The 20894-nt window shown below is 39.9% G+C and overlaps 1 protein-coding gene across 1 annotated transcript in view; it reads left to right on the forward strand.

Moving 5' to 3' along the window:
- The window catches only part of LRRC36 (leucine rich repeat containing 36), a 56524-nt gene that overhangs the window by 10298 nt on the left and 25332 nt on the right, over positions 1–20894 (forward strand). The window contains exons 2-5 of the mRNA XM_025370727.1: positions 2144–2271; positions 7074–7266; positions 8319–8415; positions 11390–11478. Coding sequence (XP_025226512.1) covers positions 2144–2271; positions 7074–7266; positions 8319–8415; positions 11390–11478 — 507 coding nt within the window. The remainder of the gene's footprint in view (positions 1–2143; positions 2272–7073; positions 7267–8318; positions 8416–11389; positions 11479–20894) is intronic.

The following is a 20894-nucleotide window of genomic DNA, read 5'->3' on the forward strand; positions in this document are numbered from 1 at the left end:
CCTTTAAGCTTGTTTTGAAATATTAAGTTACAGTTTTCATTTGTGGATGTATCTTTCTGGAGTGCTTTTAATTTTAGGGATATTATTCTGCTCCTTTTTAAAAAATAATAGCCTCATGTAAGATTTGACTATAATCCTTTTCTGTGGCTCTTTAAGTGCAGTTAAGTTTTCGTACACTTTTAGGTGGGAAAGATGGGCCAGAATAGCTTTTTTAGTTTCAAGGTTTTGGATCTCCCTCTTCTGTTGTGTTCACAAAGTAGTGTAAAATACTACATGCTTCCTGAGATCTGTCCACTCTGCTTCCCTCCCCTATTCATATCTGGACCTTTTATTTCCTTTGCATCTATGTCCCTGCTCCATTCAATGTAGATTCTACTCCCACTAATTTCTCCCTGGTATGGGTCTTGTCCTGAAAGGGATCCTTGGTTTATGACTTTTTAAAATTTATGGGGGCAGGATGGCTCACACCTGTAATCCCACCACTTTGGGAAGCCAAGGCAGGCAGATCACCTGAGTTCAGGAGTTCGAGACCAGCCTGGGCAACATGGTGAAACCCTGTCTCTATTAAAAGTACAAAAATTAGCCAGGCGTGGTGGTGCACACCTTAATCCCACCTACTTGGGAGGCTGAGGCAGGAGAATCACTTGAACCCAGGAGGTAGAGGTTGCAATGAGCCAAGATCGCACCATTGCACTCCAGCCTGGGTGACAAGAGTGAGATTCCATCTCAATAAATAAATAAATAAATAATAAAATGAAATAAAGTTTATAGGACCCAGACTTCTCTAGCACCTTAAGATCTCATTTCAATGCAGTCTCCTGGCACTTATCTGCAAATTGGATTCTGTAGAACTCTCTTCCAGTTTGGGTTGCTATTCTCAGTTTGGCCTACCATCCTTGCTAGTGAGTTCTTACTGACAATTTTGAGGTTCTCTTTTCAGTGCTCTTGGTAGTCTAGTTGATGCCCAGGCTCAGTGGCTCATGCCTATAATCCCAGCGCTTTGGGAAGCTGAGACTGGTTAATCACCTGAGGTCAGGAGTTCAAGAGCAGCTTGGCGAAACCCCATTTCTAACTAAAATACAAAAATTAGCTGGGTGTGGTGGTGCACACCTGTATTCCCAGCTACTTGGGAGGTTGAGGCAAGAGAATCACTTGAACTCTGGAGGTGGAGGTTGCAGTGAGCTGAGATCACACCACTGTACTCCAGCTTGGGCGAAAGAGTGAGACTCCATCTCAGAAAAACAGAAAAAAGAAGTCTAGTTGACTTTTCTCTACTTCTTCTCTCATATGTGTGTGTGTGTGTGTGTGTGTGTGTATGTATATATGTATATATGTATATTCTACACACACACATACATTCTCTCTTTAAAAAGTTATACATGCAAAAAAGTCATATTTTCCATCACTTAATTTCTTAGAGATCTTTCCGTGTGAGCATCTATAAATCTACCTCATTCTTTTTAACGGCTGTGTTATGGTAATTAACACGTGGGTAGCACTTACCATGTGGCCAGGCACTGTTGTATGTTTTGTACATATATATTAATTTAATTCTTGTAACACCTTATGAATTAAGTACCATTGTTACCCCCATTTTACAGATGAGGAAACTGATGCACAGAGAGGTTAAGTGACTTGAACAAGGTCACAGATGTAGTATATTGTCTTTTGTATCAATGCACTATTATTTAGGTGTCTAGTTATATTTTTCTACTGATGGACCTTTGACAGGTTTCTATTTCTTTCTTTTTGATTCTTTTTACTATCTTAAAACCTCTCTGAAATTGATATCCTTGTGCTATATTTTATATAACCTGCCAAAATTTTGTGGCTATTATCCATAGGGCTGAATCCTAGAAGTGGGGTTGCTGAATATCTTTTGCAATTTTGTTTCGAGAACTTTTGGAGACTTTTAGTACATCATTCAGGGAAATTAGAAAAATTCAAGGGCTCTATAAAACTAACGTTCAATGTCACTATATTAGACCATATTGCTGCTTTTAAAAAGAAGATCTGATCTTATGAGGCTTGGATGTAGGGCCTTTCACAGTTGAGATATGGGAGGAAGAAAGGCCTACTTTCACTGACTCTGCTGTTTATCCAAGCAGGGATCATAATATATCTACTGATGATCTCTTTTCAGAACTGGTGGAGTCTCTTTCATTGCAGGGATCTTATGCTGGAAAAATCCATTCCATTGGTGATGCCTTCAGAAATTTTAAAAATCTCCGATCCTTAGATTTATCAAGGAATTTGATCACTAGCCTTAAGGTAAGTTCTATATTCTATGACCAGCCAGGTCTGCCCAATTTATTTTTTTGATGGGAAGAAATAAGAGATAGATCATATCATCCTGGGGAATATCGGACCTTCCCTGTAAATGATTCCCAACTAAGTTTAATTATTTATTATAAAATTATTTCAACTTTGCAGTATATTTTAAATTGTTATAAAATATTGGGAGGGGAATTTATTTTATACTCTGGGAAAACTATATTAAGATATCACTGTCTAGGGCAAATGCCTAAATTTTAATGTGTATAAAAATTATGAAGAACACTTGTAAAAGTACAGATTCTCAGTCCCTACTGTGAGAGTTGGTCTGATTTAGTAGGTCTAGGGTAGGCTCAGGACATACTCAGGGGATTCTGATGATAGTGGTACATGGAGCATACATGGAGAAACACTGGCCTGTGTTGTTGATGTGGGTTTTTTCTATGAGGAGAAGGAAGGTGTAGTCTTGGAAAAATTTAAGTCAGGGGATGGTGGAGCAGAGGACAGTATAGGAAGGCAGGAGGGACCAAGCATGAACAGTGTACGTGTGGATTAGCAAACACGCACAAAGAACTCTACAAATGTAAGTGTGCACACAGAGATGGAAGTTTTGTTTTCTTTTGGTAGACCCTCAAATACTGCTTCTTCAACATGTTCCCATTTTGCCCAAGCTCTGTACCTGTCTTGGCAAAGCCCTTCTATGCAAGATTGAGGGTGACAAAGACTCACAGATGCTATCCAGGATTAGTTACCGATCTCCTGGGTCATCTACCAGTTTTGCACTTCCTAGGGGATGTTTGTTCAACAACACATCCAGACCCAATCCCAAGGTTTAGCTAAGGGCCTAAAAGATTAAAAGCCCCAAAAAGATTAAATTTCCATCTAGGACTCTAACATCAGCAACTCCAAGTTCAACGACGTCTTTAGACTATTTTTTAGCAGCCATTTATATTTGGCCTATCAGTTTCAGAAAGGATTAGTTCTTTCACAGGTGATAGGATCCAATTTGAAAAATGACAAGATAAAATATAAAAAGAAAGTATTAGTTCAGAGTTGCTTAGGTCTCCTCTTTTGTTTGTTTATTCTTTTTCAGGTTAAATAATTAAGTGAACATTGCTTTAATTTTTTTTTAATACTTCCTTTCTTTCCACTTCTGTAAATTGGGTGAAAAACTTATGAAAATTAATCAAATTAGAGCTAGGCATGGTGACTCACACCTGTAATCCCAGTGCTTTGGAAGGCTGAGGCAGGCAGATTGCTTGAGCCCAGGAGTTCAAGACCAGCCTGAGCAACATAGTGAGACCCCTATCTCTATTTTTAAAAATCGGCCAAGTGCAGTGGCTCACGCTTGTAATCCCAGCACTTTGGGAGGCCGAGGTGGGCGGATCACGAGGTCAGGAGATGGAGACCATCCTGACTAACACGGTGAAACCCTGTCTTTACTAAAAATACAAAAAAATTAGCCAGGCATGGTGGTGGGCGCCTGTAGTCCCAGCTGCTGGGGAGGCTGAGGCAGAATGGCGTGAGCCCAGGAGGTGGAGCTTGCAGTGAGCCGAGATCGTGCCACTGCACTCCAGCCTGGGCAATAGAGCAGGACTCCGTCTCAAAAAAAAAAAAATCAAGTTGGCTGGGCATGGTGGCTAATGCCTGTAATTTCAGCACTTTGGGAGGCCCAGGCAGGTGGATCACAAGGTCAGGAGTTCGAGACCAGCCTGGCCAACATGGTGAAACCCCGTCTCTACTAAAAATACAAAAATTAGCCAGGTGTGGTGGCGAGCTCCTGTAGTCCCAGCTACTTGGGAGGCTGAAGTAGGAGAATTGCTTGAACCTGGGAGGCAGAGGTTGCAGTGAGCCAAGATCGTACCACTACACACCAGCCTGGGCAACAGAGTGAGACTCCGTCTCAAAAAAAAAAAATCAAGTTAACACATGTAATCAAATAGAACATATATAAGACTCCTGGTGCAGTGCTTGGCATATAGGAAGCACTCAGTAATGTTAATTTTCTATATTTTTTGCATCTATGATTTTATTTTATTTATTTATTTTTTTGAGACAGAGTCTCTGTCGCCCAGGTTGGAATACAGTGGTGTGATCTCGGCTCACTGCAACCTCCGCCTCCTAGGTTCAAGAGTTTCTCCTGACTCAGCCTCCTGAGTAGCTGAGATTACAGGTGCCCACCACCACACCCAGCTAATTTTTGTATTTTTAGTAAAGGCAGGGTTTCACCATGTTGGCCAGGTTGGTCTCGAACTCACGACCTCAGGTGATCTGCTCACCTCAGCCTTCCAAAGTGCTGGGATTACGGGCATGAGCCACCACGCCCAGCCGCATCTGTGATTTTATATTAATCTTTAACAGTTCTGAATCCCTTTGTTTAATTTTCCTGGGAGAAAATGTTTTGTGATTATTAGATTATTCGTAGTGTAACTTTGGGGAATACATAAATTCATGCCAACTGGTGAAAGTGAGAGGATAAGAAAGTGTTCCTTAATTCTTTTTTTTTTTTTTGAGATGGAGTCTCACTCTGTTGCCCAGGCTGGAGTGCAGTGGCACGATTTTGGCTCACTGCAAGCTCTGCCTCCCAGGTTCACGCCATTCTCCTGCCTCAGCCTCCTGAGTAGCTGGGACTACAAGTGCCCGCCACCATGCCCAGCTAATTTTTTTTTTTTTTTTTGTATTTTTAGTGGAGACGGGGTTTCACCGTGTTAGCCAGGATGGTCTCGATCTCAGCCAGGATGGTCTCGATCTCCTGACCTCGTGATCCACCCTTCTTGGCCTCCCAAAGTGCTGGGATTACAGGTGTAAGCCACCACACCCAGCCGTATTTCCTTAATTTTACACTGAGAGACTTTAAAAGATTCCTTGAGCCAAGTGTGGTGGTTTATGTCTATAATCCCAGCACTTTGGGAGGCTGAGGCAGAAGGATCACTTCAGGCAAGGAGTTTGAGACTAGCCTGGGCAACAGAGCAAGACCCTGTCTCTACAAAACAAAAACAAACAAACAAACAAAAACCATAGTTGGTGGTGCATGCCTATAATCCCAGCTATTTGGGAGACTGAAGCAGGAGGATCCCTTGCCCCAGGAGTTCAAGGCTGCAGTGAGCCATGTTCGTGCCACTACACTCCAGCCTGGGTGACAGAGCAAGATTCTGTCTCAGGAAAAAAAAAAAAAAAAAAAAGTTGAGCTGGGCCATTAGACAATGAAAGACAGTCCTAATGGTGCACTGCCCTGAGAGTGAGGCCAAGGGCACTGATAGCTATTCCTCACCACTGACCCATTAACAATATGGAAGTTAATGGAATTGGAGGAAAAAAAAAAAAAAAAGAAAGAAATTCATCAAAGTATAAACAGGGTTGTGTTGGGAATGTTTTGTGTCTTTGAATTTTCTAAATTTCTTGCAATGAGAAAATGATAATTTTAAATGAGAGGAGAATAAAAACATCATTTTATAAATACATGATGGAAAATAATTTCACCTTTCTGAAATAATTATCAGTGACAGAATTCCTTTTATGAAAAGCATTTTTACTTTTTTTTTTTTAATTTTTACTATTAAAAGTATATGATTAACCAGGCATAGTGGCTCATGCCTGTAATCCCAACACTTTGGGAGGCCAAGGCAAGAGAATTGCTTGAGCTCAGGAGTTCAAGACCAGCCTGGGCAACATAGTGAGATGTTGTCTCTACTAAAAATAAAAAAATAGTTAGCCAGGTGTGGTGGCACATGCCTGTATTCCCAGCTACTCAGGGGCTGAAGCGAGAGGATCACTTGAGCCCAGGAAGTCAGGGCTGCGGTGAGCTGTGATCACGCCCACGCCAGCCTGGGCAATAGAGTGGTATGCTGTCTCAAAAAAAAAAAAAAAAGTACGCGATTATACATATATGTACATGTTTTGAAATTGTCCTGAAACTTAGTATTGGGCAAAAGCAGCTAACTAGCTAAATACATAAAGATGAAATAAATCTTTTCAATAGCAGGTTTCAACAGAGGAAGAAAATTGTGGCTTTTCCTCTCAAGTTTGCCAGTCCTGATTGTAGTGTTGCCAGTTAGGTAGAGGGTGGGGTTGTTAAATCCACAGAAGGAGAACTGAACAAGGAAGAACATTTCTGCAAAGGAGATCTGACTGATTAAATGGGAAGCTTGTGTGGTAGCAGGAACTCTGAAGAGGAAAACAAAGACAAGAGGAAGCCTAGACTGGTCCAGGAGGGAGGACTTGGAGATAGCATTGTTTTGTTTCCCTAAATAGTCCTTTGACCATATAAGTGAGGCACTGAGATATAAGAACACAACACAACACACACACACACACACACACACACACACTTTTTTTTTTTTTAACTATGCCCCTTTCCCCTAGAACCAGCTTTTTTGCTTACCTCCCTTCTTGTAAATTAAGGTGCTTGTGGCATCAGGAGAGGGGTTGGGACAAAAGTGAGAGAATGCTAATGTGGCTTGGCCACTGGGAAACCACTGTGAAGGATTGGATTGCATTGGGAGAATAATTGGAGAGCCAACAGCAGTGGAGAATTGACTGCAGATATTTGAATGTCAGATTTTGTAAAGAAGGAAATGTATTATATATGTGAATTATTTAATGTATGGAACACCCAGTGATCATGGACTACAGTGGTCTTATTTTCAGACAAGTTAAGTGGGAGTTCCAGCCCTGCCTTTCTCACTGGGGACTCAGATAACATGTTTAAGGATGGAAAGTAACATATATTTCCACCTTTATCTATGAGGTTCCTAGTCTTTACAAATATGCCATTTCATAATGTGATGTTTTCCTTGTAGGGAATCCAGTATTTATGTTCACTACAAGACCTGAATTTATATTATAACAACATTCCTTCATTAGTGGAAGTGTCCCGTCTACAACCGTTACCCTTTCTCAAAGAACTGGATTTGAGACTTAATCCTGTTGTAAGGAAAGATACAGATTATAGGCTCTTTGCTGTATACACACTACAAACTCTGGAGAAATTAGGTAAGACCTTCCTTCTCTGTTCTTTTCCACAGAATCTAACTTTAAATCAGCTGCCCTTTAACCTTTTGGATGTTGGCCCAGAGTGTGCACTGGCAGGATATATTTGTTTATTAGTCAATATTTATGTAACTCTTTTGTGTTGGCAGGATGTATGACGAGTTCTTTTATTGTTTATTGAATGACAGTCTATGATTTTATCAGTTACTTCCAGCTTTAGTTTTCTTCAGTTGATGGTTTCACCGCCCCTTCCTCCTCAACACAAAATTTCCAGGTTGAGAATTATTTTTCCAGGTGCCCCAACTTTACAACTGTATTAGCAATAGAAAGCTAATACAATTTATTTGGGGCTTAGTTGGCAAGAAACAAGAAATATTCCTTCAAATGAGCTGGTCTGTATTTTCTTATTATTTTACTTATTTATTTATTTATTTATTTATTTATTTATTTATTTGAGACAGGGTCTCACTCTGTTGCCCAGGCTTGAGTGCAGCGGCATGATCTTGGCTCACTGCAGCCTGGACCTCCTGGGCTCAAGCAATTCTCCCATTTCAGTCTCCTAAGTAGCTGGGACTAAAGGCATGCGCCACCATGCCCAGCTAATTTTTGTATTTTTTGTAGAGATGGGGTTTCATCATGTTGCCCAGGCTGGACTTTCTTATAATTTTATTGTTGAGTATACATTTCTTATTGATACAAAATTGGATTTCACATGGTCCTGGGAAACTCATTGTAGGGAAACTAAGTAAACTCTTTCAGACAATGGTATGACTTTCTGCCCTAACATTAGGCCTTTGAATTGTTTACTGTCCAAGCTCTGCTTTCCTGAAGGGTAGTTACAACTGTGAGGCAGTGGTCGCTATGGCTCCCCGCAGTCTCCCTGAGTTACTGCCTGCTCCAGTGACAACATAATAGCATTATTTTATGACCTGTCTCTAACACACCAAGATGAGACTGGTCTTATTTTTTCCTCTGTGAATATGGTTTTCTGATTAACTACTAGTATGGTTATGCCAAAAAAAGAAACATGCTCAGACCATGGTTTTTGCCTTCAGATGACCGAACTGTACGTGAAGGTGAGAGAAAAGCTGCCAAGCTGCATTTTAGTCAGTTGGGCAACAGTGAAAATTTTCTTTTAGAGGTGGAAAAAAGGTAAGAAGATTCTTTACAAAATTTTTAAAGTTTGGTTCTGGACATAGGAAATAGTGAATTCCTGCTTAGCTTTCTTCATTTTCCAACAGAAATTTCCCACAAATTTTAAGAATCCTCAGATCAGGAATAAAAGTATTTATTCTGCAAAAGCTGAGATTTTATCTGGGATGATAATCTGGCCCTCAGTGGGTACATCCCTGTTTTCTTGAACTTTGGGTATAATTGTTATAAATTCTCTAAAGTTGTTGTTCACAGGTTATAGATAGGGATATTATGAGATTACTTATTCCTATAAATGCTTACCAACTCTTTCTTGGTAGAGTTATCAATCAGTTCCTGATCTTTTCCTATTGAATTAGGATTACATTACCATGGGCAAGATTGTTAGAGATAAATTTGTTAAAGGAAGGGAAGAGAAGCAGTTCTCTTCAAAACAAAAAGTGAATAAACTTTGAGACTTTAAAATTTCTGAATGGTAGCTTTGTCCATTTCTTGTTACTAAAATCCTCTCAAAAGAAGGTACCATTATCTTCTACCCCCAAACCTATGCTTTTTAAAAAGTAGCTTTATTATTTTTAAAAAATAGATAGTAGTCCATTACAATTTTAATAATACAGAAAAGTACACTGAAAAAAGTCAAAGTCACTTCATATCCTACAGCTGAGAGTTAACTATTAGTAATGTTTGGTATACATCCTTCCAGATATCCTTTGTACTGTAGACACATAGATATATCAGTATTTTTTTCTGATGACAAAGGTAATACATGCTTATTATTAAGAATTTGGAAAGTACAGAGAAAAAACACAAGGCATAAAGTAAGTAATTCATAATACTACCATTCAGAAAGAAACCTTCATTATATTCTGGTAAATATCCTTTTTTTGTTTTTGTTTTTTTTCTTTTTGAGACGGAGTCTTGCTCTGTCACCCAGGCTGGAGTGCAGTGGTGCGATCTTGGCTCAGTACAACTTCCATCTCCCGGGTTCAAGTGATTCTGCTGCCTCAGCCTCCTGTGTAGCTGGGATTACAGGTGCACACCACTGCCTAGCTCACCATTTTTAATTGAACAAGATATCATGAACATGTCCCCACAACATTATTCTTATATTATTCTCCAGAATAAGTCTTTTGTTTGTTTATTGCTTTTACCTTTACTACTAGAACATAAACTCCATGAGAACAAGGATCTTGTTGGTCTTGCTTATTACAGTATCCCTAGTTGCTAGAACCGTGTCTGGAATACAGACGATGCTAAGAAATAATGTATTGAATGATGAATGAATGAAGTCAATGCCCATTGGCTTGAGATCCTTTCCTTTCCCAGTGACTTTTGCCTGTCTCTGCTTTGATCCATTGTATGTTTTATAGTGCAGACTTCTGTGAACATTCTTGGTTTCCTATTTTTTCTTAGTTTCATTTTTTTTTTTTTCTTTTTTTTGAGACGGAGTCTCGCTCTGACCCCCAGGCTAGAGTGCAGTGGCCGGATGTCAGGTCACTGCAAGCTCCGCCTCCCGGGTTTGCGCCATTCTCCTGCCTCAGCCTCCCGAGTAGCTGGGACTACAGGCGTCCGCCACCTCGCACGGCTAGTTTTTTGCATTTTTTAGTAGAGACAGGGTTTCACCATGTTAACCAGGATGGTCTCCATCTCCTGACCTAGTGATCCGCCCGTCTCGGCCTCCCAAAGTGCTGGGATTACAGGCTTGAGCCACTGCGCCTGGCCAGTTTCCTATTTTTTAAAATCAGATTTATTGAGATTTCTTTGCATAGAATAGTCACTCTTCTTTAGACAGAAATTGAATGCTTCTAAAATATTGTTTATATATTTTATGGATTAATTTCTATTTTAAATGCATTGGGTACCATTCACTACAAAAATACAGAGATTAATTAATGTGTAACTGAATAAACTTTCTAATAAACAGATAAATTAATTCCATCATTTATCTGTTTAGTTACCATATAATGATTGCAAAACTGGAGGCAAAATGTTACTCAAGTACCCTGTATTAACATTAATATCTTATAAATTCTCTAACCTTGGGTGAAGTTTTTTTTTTTTTTTTTAAGCCTTTCTGAGTCCCAGTTCCCCCACCTATAAAATGGAAATAATAACCAGTAGGGGGCCTTTTATGATTACATGAAATGGTGATTATAAAGCATCTGATACTTACAGCCTAGGCTTTGTGTACTTACTGTACTACCCAAGGTACCTACCTGTCTTTCTTGTCTGCTTTTCTAACTAACAGCTATAGTTGTCTCCTCTATAATTCTTGGCAGCAGAATCTTCCTTTCTGTGTCCTAACTATGAGTGTTTTAATTAGAAAGAAACTATCCTACTCCCTCAATAATTCAGATCTAAGTATGTGTCAAGAAAACAGAGTATCTAAGTTCTAAATCTTCTGGCTTTCACACTTTATAGGCTGAACTATAGTGTCCTTCTCTCATATTTCCCAGTATAAATATTACTTTTTCTTATAAAGTATGGCTTTAACTGAAATGTTTGTGAAATTTTTATTTTTTTGGAGACGGAGTCTCGCTGTGTCACCCAAACTAGAGTATAGTGGCACGATCTCGGCTCACTGCAACCTCTGCCTCCTGGGTTCAAGCGATTCTCCTGCCTCAGCCTTCTGAGTAGCTGGGCCTACAGGCACCCGCCATCATGCCTGGCCAGTTTTTGTATTTTTAGTAGAGACGGGGTTTCGCCGTGTTGGCCAGGCTGGTCTTGAACTCCTGACCTCAGGTGATCCACCTGACTCAGCCTCCCAAAGTGCTGGGATTACAGGGGTGAGCCACTGCGCCCAGCCAAAACATAATTAAATTAATATGTTCTAGAGCATTTAAGAAAAATCCGATCACCATAAAATGTTTTCTAAATAGCATTTACTGGTGATCTCAGAAGCCTTCTTTTTTTTGTTTTTTGTTTTTTTGGTTTTTTTTGTTTTGAGTTGTAAATAAATTATTCTATGTGGCAGCTCTAGGGAGAAGACAATGAAAAACTGTGTAACAGGTGAGAGCTCTGCATCAAAAGTCAGTGCTAATGTTGACAGCAGGATTGAAATGGGTAAGTTTTCTCCCTGTGATTATAAAATGATTAAATCATCAGTTATGTCAGCTGCCGTAGCCAATATTGGGTAAGATGAAGACACATAGTTGAGAAAGAACAGATTTGAAGCAAGCACAGGTTTACTGACTGTGTTTTTCTTCCATCCTCTCACTGCCAGAAGGACCTTACAGAGCAGGCCTAACCCAGAGCCCATCAAAGCACAAGCTGTACTTGGAGAGTTCAATTTCATTTACATCACTTTACATCATTAGTATACCCAGAAAATTACATCAGTGATTGATTTCATTAGAGACTGGCGACTCATATGCATACATCCAGCTCATACCCTGGGCTTCCTGGGCTGCCCGACCAAGAACCTTTGCAGCTGCAGAATCTCTTGTGTTTGGGATATATTCCTGGGGAAATGTTTACTATGTTCCTGGAAATACAGTTGATAAGCCAATATGGTTAAAGTGGTTATGCCAGGCTGGGCACGGTGGCTCACGCCTGTAATCCTAGCACTTTGGGAGGCTGAGGCGGACAGATCTCCTGAGGTCGCGAGTTCAAGACCAACCTGACCAACACTGAGAAACCCCATCTCTATTAAAAATACAAAATTAGCCGGGCATGGTGGCGCATGACTGTAATCCCAGCTACTCGAGAGACTGAGGCAGGAGAATCGCTTGAACCTGGGAGGCAGAGGTTGTGGTGAGCCGAGATCATGCCATTGTACTCCAGCCTGGGCAACAAAAGTGAAATTCCGTCTTAAAAAAAAATAAAAAGATAAAAGAAATAAAGTGGTTATGTCACCTTAATGGTCATGCCACAGGCTGGGAGAAAGCTTTCCACCAGAGAAGTTGCATCCAGTGAATCCTTGTGGATTAGCTTTTGGCACTGTCAAATAAATCAAGCGACCTTTTACTTGAAAAAATGTTCTTTGGTCTCAGTGCCTCTTCCCTTGGAAGAATCTAGTGAATTATGTACAAACTCTAAAAATCAATTCCTAAAAGCCAAGCAATAACTTTAGTAGATTGACTCTACACTGTAGTTCAGACATTAAGGGTTTTCAGTTTATAACATGTATTTTATTTTCTTGATTTCTTACCATTTATTGACAAATAATTTTTACAGTATTTTGTGGTAAAATAAGACACAGGCCAGGCACAGTGGCTCACACCTGTAATCCCAGCACTTTGGGAGGCTGAGATGGGCAGATCACCTGAGGCCAGGAATTCAACACCTGCCTGGCCAACATGGCAAAACCCCATCTCTACTAAAAATACAAAAATTAGCCAGGTGTGGTGGCACATGCTTGCAATTCCAGCTACTTAAGTGACTGAGGCATGAGAATTGCTTGAACCCGGGAAGCGGGGTTGCAGTGAGCCCAGACTGTGCCACTACACTCTAGCCTGGGCAACAGAGTGAGACTCTGTCTCAAAAAACAAACAAAAAGACATAATGAGGTGTGATTTTAATGTTCATTTCTTGGATGTCCCAGCACATATAAATATTGGGAGTATGGATTACTTTATTTCATTTTAAATAGCATTTTTAATATTTTTAAATTGATATAATTTTATTGTAATAATTTTGAAAAAGACTGAAAATCATGAAAAACAACAGTTTGGTCCTAGTTAATGCTTTGGTATACAGCCTTCCTTGGTATACTACTTTTGGTATACAGCCTAGTCTTTTTTTCTAGGTACAGGCATTTAAATATCCATTTCTAGACAGAGAAAAATACATTGAAGCATAATTTGGCAACCTCTTTTTTGTGTGAGCTGAATTAGACTTCATTTATGCCATATTACTTCATTAACACAATTAAAAAGTCTGAAAGTGCACTTTCTCTTCTAAGAACAAACTGCTTTGCTAGAGGGCCCATTTCTAAAAGTTCTTAGAAGCTCCAGCTGTTGCCTAGATTTTTTTTTTAATATCAAATTTATTTTGCTACTTCGAAACGTTAAGGAGCTTTGTTTTCCACCGAAAATTGTGTTTGTGCTGGATTCCCTGGGGTGTGTTGCCAGTAAGCACTGTTGGTAATCCAATATGATCGAAGTGGTTATGCCACGTTAATGGCCATGCCACAGGCTAGGAGAAAACTTTCTGGAGAACATCTCTCACTAGCCCTTGTTCACAATGGTGTTTTTCCACCAATCATTTCAAATGGCAGTGAACCTCCACTGTCTTGGATCCTCCTCTTAGTCTCCTAACCACATAATCGTTGAGTCTTTGAAAGGTTCCTCTCTCTCTTCCCATATCCCCAAAATATGCGTACCTAGGCTACATCTTTGGGCTCTCCTGTTTTTTCTCTTTGACTCTATTGATCTCATCTATTTTACAGCCTTATTTATAAATAAATAAATGTTTCATTTGTTTGTTTATTTATTTATTTATTTATTTATTTATTTATTTATTGAGAAAGGGTCTCATTCTGTTGCCCAGGCTGGGGTGCAGTGGTGCAATCTCAGCTCACTGCAACCTCTGCCTCCTGGGCTCAAGCCATCCTTCCACTTCAGCCTCCTGAGTAGCTGGGACTACAGGTGTGTGCTACTATGCACAGCTAAGTTTTGTATTTTTTTGTAGAGAGGGGTTTTGCCATTTTGCTGTGTTGCCCAGGCTGGTCTTGAACTCCTGAGCTTGAGCAATTTGCCCCACTTAGCCTCCCAAAGTGTTAGGATAATAGGCGTGAGCCACTGTGCCCAGCCTGTTTTATTTATTTATATTTATTTTATATTCTTTCCTCATGTCTTAAATATATTGGTCTAGCTTTGACAACCTGCACTGGTCTCTCTCTGCACCAGGCCCGTATTTCTGTTGACCAACTTGTAATATACACTTGGAATCACCACTGTCTAACAGCCTATCAAGCTAAACATGTCCAAAATAACCCCGAAAACAAACAAACAAATGAGCCCCTCTCCCCCAGCCTTAAACAGCTCCTAGGGTTTCATCAGTATCACCACAACTTTCCCATTACCCTGTCCCAGAATCATGCTGGGGTTTGCCACTGCTGCTCCTCTGAACTGAATGTTCATGCCCTATAGTATGATCCACAATTGACGAGCCTTCCTTTCCATTTCTTTTTTTGTTTGGTTTTTTGGTTGGTTGGTTGTTTTGAGACAGGGTCTTACTCTGTCACCCAGGCTGGAGTGCAGTGGCAGGATCTCGGCTCACTGCAACCTTTGCCTCCCAAGTTCAAGCAATTCTCATGCCTCAGCTTTTGTAATAGCTGGGATTACAGGTGCGTGCCACTGTGCCCAGCTAATTTTTGCATTTTTAGTGGAGACGGGGGTTTCACCATGTTGATCGGTCTGGTCTCGAACTCCTGGCCTCAAGTGACCTGCCTTCCTCGGCCTCCCAAAGCGCTGGGATTACAGCACATCCAGCCCCTTTCTATTTCTTGATAGTCTTTTTTACCAGGCATGGTTAATTATCTCAGTTAATCCTCACAACAACCTTGAAGGTGGTTCTACGGGTGAGGAAACTGAAACCCAAAAAGGTGAAATAACTTGCCCCAGTTATACAGTAAGTGGCAGAGCTAGGAGGCAAACTCTGGTCCATCTGTCATCAAAGTGCTCTTAACCATTACATGATACTGCCTCACAGTCTCTTACTCCTTCAATTCATTTTGTACTTTGCTGCCAGATTAATTCTCTTAAAACACAGCTGTGATAATTCATTATGCTTACCTGCTCAAAAACTTCTCTGGCTCCTACTCCCCTACTAAATTAAGTCTAAACTCCTTTACTTGGCATATAAGACTCCCCTAAGCTCTATGTGTAATTCGTCTCTTCAACCTAAACTGAAATCTTATCTCCTGTTTGTCAACTACAATGTCCAATACTCAATCAAACCACTCCTTCCTCCCCAAATAGTCCTTCTTTTCTCCCTCATCTGTCCCTAAACTAATGCTGTCCCTCTGCTTGTAATGCTTTACTCAAATCCTACCGTTCTTTATGACCCAGACCAAAGCCCATCCATTTTAGTGAAACTTTTTTTGTTTTTGAGACAGAGTCTCACTCGGTTGCGCAGGCTGGAGTGCAGTGGTGCCATCTCGGCTTATTGCAACCTCCACCTCCCGGGTTCAAGTGATTCTTATGCCTCAGCTTCCCGAGTACCTGGGATTACAGGCGTGCATCACCACACCTGGCTAATTTTTGTGTTTTTAGTAGAGATAGGGTTTTACCATGTTGGCCAGGCTTGTCTGGAACCCCTAGCCCCAAGTGATCCGCCCACCTGGGCCTCCCAGAGTGCTGGGATTACAGATGTGAGCCACTGCACCTGGCCAATAATCTGATTTTTAAAACATACTTTATTTTTTAGAACAGGTTTAGATTCACAGCAAAATTGAGCAGGCAGTAGAGTTCCCGTATACCCTACCTGCACACACGCACAGCCTCCCCCACTATGAATATCCTGCCCCAGAGTGGTACATTTGTTACAATCGGATAAACCTGCACTGACACATCATTATAACCCAAAGTTCATAGTTTACATTAGGTTTCGTCCTTGGTGTTGTACATTCTATGGGCTTGATGAATGTATAACGACATGTATCTACCATTCTACTATTGTACCATTGTACTATTTTTGTACTATCATACAAAAATAGCTTCACTGCCCTAAAAATTCTCTGTGCTTACCTATTCATTCCTTCATCCTCTCTAATTCCTGGCAACCACTGATCTTTTTACTGTCTCCATAGTATTGCCTTTTCCAGAATGTCATATAGTTGGAATCATTCAGTATGTAGCCTTTCAGATTGGCTTCTTTCACTTAGCAATATACACTTAAATTTCCCCCATGCCTTTTCATGGCTTGACAGCTCATTTCTTCTTAGTGCTGAATAATATTTTATTGTCTGGATGTACCACAGTTTATTTATCCACTCACCCACTGAAAGACATCTTGGTTGCTTCCAAGTTTTGGCAATTATGACTAGAGCTGTTATAAACAACCTTGTGCAGGTTTTTGTGTGGGCATAAGTTTTCAACTCATTTGAGTAATTGCCAAAGAACATGATTGCTGGATCATGTAACAGTATGTTGAGCTTTGTAAGAAACTGCCAAATTGTTCCAATATAATCTTTTTAAGATGCCTTTTTGTATACTGAGTTTAGTTTCTTATAGTTTCTCAAACTGGACTCCTGTTCTCAGAGTTTATTAGAACATTGAGCTTGAGAAACACTGATGTGGCTGGTGACATGCTACAGAAGCCCAGTGTGTGCTGGGGGCAGTGGAGAAAGGTTTTATGACAGATATGGAAACAAAGCCATCAGACCTTACAGGCTAGACAGCAATGGAATGGCCTGAAAAGAGGAGCAGCACATTTTGATTGGTGGGGTTGGTGTGAATTACTGTCTGAAAGTGGTAAGGAGCATGGTAGGTCATGAAGAAAGCCATGTGTCGGTGTGGTTTGGGTGGAAGGTTTATGTTGGGTAGAAGGTCAAGTTCTGGAGAACAGTGAATGCCTTACTAAGAACAATTTACATTTATCCTGTAGGTACTAGTTGAAAACAACCTAACTCACTGTTTTTGCCAGTTCTATTTGCCTTTAAATAGAGTCCTACTGAAAATATACTGATCTAATATCTTATTCTAAAATAACAAGGAAAAATCCACCACAGCCACCCTCAGTGGCTCATTTCTGTGTCTAGCATTGAAAACCATCCCATTTCAACATGTTGATCCATGTCATCTCTTGGTTTAGCCATGATGGAGTTTTGGCTGAATAAAAATCAGCTTGGAATAGCAGGGACTTCTCAAAATAGTCACTTGAACAAGATAGAAGTTCATTTCTCTCTCTTTTAGAAATCCAGATGTTGACAATCTAGGGCTGTCATGGGAAGAGTTCTAAGGGAGGAATAATGAATATGGGGGAGAAGCAGTTAGCAATCTCTGTCAGTGGAAATGAGAGCAATTCAGCAAAGGAGTATCTACTGGGCAAATCCTGTGTTGGGGGTAGGCAGACAAGGACATGATTAAAATAGTGTCACATCTTCACATACTCCCATTTTGGAGGGATTTATTACAGCTAATTAGGTCACAAGTCAGGCTTCACCGTGAGACAAGAGTTTCACTGTGGCAGAGATATAGAGGAATGGAGGAGAGGCGGTTGCAGTTAGTACTCATTGTAGGCCTGGGAAAAGGCTGCACAAAACAACACTTTAGTTGGGCATTCAAATAGAGTTCAGTGGGCATAGTTGAGGAGAAAAGGTAGAGAGAAAAGCAGCGGCAATGTAGAGGGAAAAGCAGCAGCAGACAGGTGAAACAGATCAGGAAATTGACTCAGCTGGTGGCTGGAGATAAAGCCAAGTTGCAAAGGCCCTCTTTACTAATTATGTTCATTTTCTTCTCTTGAAAATAGGTAATAATTAAGGATCTCTTAGAGGCCAGGCATGCTTAAATGTGTGATTTTGAGAGATAACTCAAGCTAGATTTAGTTAGTGGGAGGTAATGAGGACCTGTCCTAGGAGGCCAATGGTAAAATAAATGCAGATGAGGAAGCACAGGTTGATTAAGTCCTGGATGATACGAAAAGAAAGCCTGGATACAAAACATGAAGTATTTTTACCTGCAGTGTTTTACTATGTAGTTCAAACTTCAGAAAAATGGAATTTATGAATATAAGACACAACTATTATTTAAAGGGGGGAAAAATACAAGGTTACTAAGATTACACACAGTCTGTTCATGATAGGAAAAAAACCACCTCACCAATTACCTTTAATAATTATCATATCTGCAATAGTTATTACATATTAATATTTTAAATGTCAGGGATTGTGTTGTTTTTATTGGTGATTAGCAATTTAAAAGAAATGGTTTTGGAGACTAGTGAAAGCCAAGTTATTTCTGCTCTTATATTTTTATCTCAGTGGAATCTGGGGTACAATATGTTTATTTGAGAGTAACACTGAGAGGAAGGGGAGGAAAGAGGGTTAAGCAGAGAGAGAGCTCTAGAGTAAGAACTTCCCTTCAGAATGTCCCTTACTAGGCTGAAATGTCTGGGCCTTTGTACCCTGCCTAGCTCTGTCACGGGGAGTGAACTGTCGTTGGAAGAGAATGGCATCAGAAGATGGTTCTTGATAGCTAAGATGGACTCTGAATGAAGAGCAAACGGCTGAAGTGCCCTCCAGCAGCTGGGCAGCAAGTCCTTCCTTGAAGGGGATCTGGCCAGATCTCAGCCTCCCATTGATTGCAGGGTCTTTGTACAAACATGTGAAATGGAGCCTCATCCAGCTGGGATTACTGATAGTAGAAGTAGCTATTATTTGCCCCTGTATCTGTATGATAAACCCATTTCTCTATTATTACAAATAGAAAATAATTTTCAAACAAATTGCCCTATCACATTGATTATATGGATGTTCAAACCTGGGCTGGACAACATGTCATAGTTAAATTTGCTTTTGGAATTAAGGGCTGGATATATTTTGTGTCTGAAGAAAAAGAATAAAATAAACTGAGACAAGAAAAAAAATAAAAAAATAAGACAAGAAAAAAATGATCTCAGAATACAAATTACTTCATTTTCTTGATTGTTGTATATGACATACTTAGTCATAATAGTGGCAGAGTAAGGCATCAGTTTTGTTTTTTCAAGAGTGATCCTATATCTTGGATATGACACAAAAAACAAGCAAAGGACTTCATAAAAATTAAAATCTTTTGTGTTTTAAAGAACACTATTAAAGTGGAAAGACAACCCACAGAATAGGATAAAATGTTTGCAGACTGTATATCTGAGTAGGATCTAATTAATATTCATTCTATATTTTAAAGAACTGGAGGGTAGTGTCATGCCCAGGCTGCAGTACGGTGGCACAATCATAGCTCCCTGCAACCTCAAACTCCTGGGCTTAAGTGATATTCCTGCCTCCTGAGTAGTGGGGACCACAGGCATGTCACCACTATTTTTTTTTTTTTTTTTTTTTAGCACCCAACTATTTTATTTTTTGTGGAGATAAGGCCTTGCTATGTTGCCCAGGCTGGTCTTGAACTCTTGGCCTGAAGCGGCCCTCCCACCTCGGCCTCTTAAAGTGCTAAGATTACAGGCATGAGCTAATGTACTCAACTCATTCTACAAGAACCCTTACAACTCAATAACAAAAGACAAAAATAACCCAATTAAAAAAAAAATGTGGGCAGAGAATTTGAATAGACATTTCTCCAAAGAAGATACGCAGCTGGCCAAAAGCACATGAAAGATGCTCAACATCACAAAGCAAAACTATAAGGAGATACCACTTCACATCCACTAGGCCAACTAGAATCAAAAGGACATCTAATAAGCAATGACTGGGAGCGTGGGAGGAAGGGGAGGAGCAGAAAAGGTAACTATTGAATACTGGGCTTAATATCCAGTGATGAAGTAATATGTATAAAAAATAAAATAGTTTTGGCAATTAAAAAGTTAAAAGTTAAAAAAGTTTAAAAAGTTGCTATAAAAAAGTTTAAAAAGTTGCTATAAAAAAAAGCAATGTCAAGGATGTACAGAAATTGGAGCCGTCATACATCACTGGTAGGAAAGTAAAATTGTGCAGCTGTTTTGGAAAACAGTCTGGCAGTTCCTCAAAAAGTTAAACATAGAGTTACATTTGATCCAGCAGTTCTACTCCTACGTATATACCTAAGAGAAATGGAAATCTATGTTCATACAAAAACTTGTACAGGAATGAAAGCAGCATTATTCATAATAGCCATAAACAAAGTGTGATATATCCATATTCAGGCATTAAAAAGGAATGAAGTACTAACACATGCTATAACATGTATTTTGAAAACATCAGGCTAAGTGAAAGAAGCCAGACAGAAAGGCCATATATTGTATGATTCCATTTATATAAAATTTGCAGAATAGGCCATTGCATAGAGACAGAAAGTATATTGTTGGTTGCCAGAGGATGGAAGGGAGAGAAAAATTGGGAATGACAGATATGGGGTTTCTTTGGGGGTGATGAAATATTCTAGAATTAGATAGTGGTGGTAGTTGTACAACTTTGTGAATATACTAAAAAACACTGAATTGTACACTGTAAAAGGATGAATTGTATGATATATGAATTATATCTCAATTAAAATAAAGCTTCTCACACAGTTATAGAGTGATTCTGTAGAACTTGGTAATTGAGATTTCAGATGAGTAAGAGTCAAATAACAAGTTTGTATCTTAAGTGATTGGGTGATAGTAATGCCAATAACAAGATTGGGGGAGGCACCAGCAGCAGAAGTGGGCCTGGAAATGAAGATAATGAGTTTGGCTAGAAAATATTGATTTTTGGCTGGGTGCGGTGGCTCACTCCTGTAATCCCAACAATTTGGGAGGCCAAGGTGGGCGGATCATTTGAGGTCAGGAGTTCAAGACCAGCCTCACCAACATGGTGAAACCCCATCTCTACTAAAAATACAAAAAAATTAGCTGGGCGTGGT

Source organism: Theropithecus gelada, chromosome 20 (assembly GCF_003255815.1).
Source record: "Theropithecus gelada isolate Dixy chromosome 20, Tgel_1.0, whole genome shotgun sequence".
In the NCBI taxonomy this organism is placed as follows: domain Eukaryota; kingdom Metazoa; phylum Chordata; class Mammalia; order Primates; family Cercopithecidae; genus Theropithecus; species Theropithecus gelada.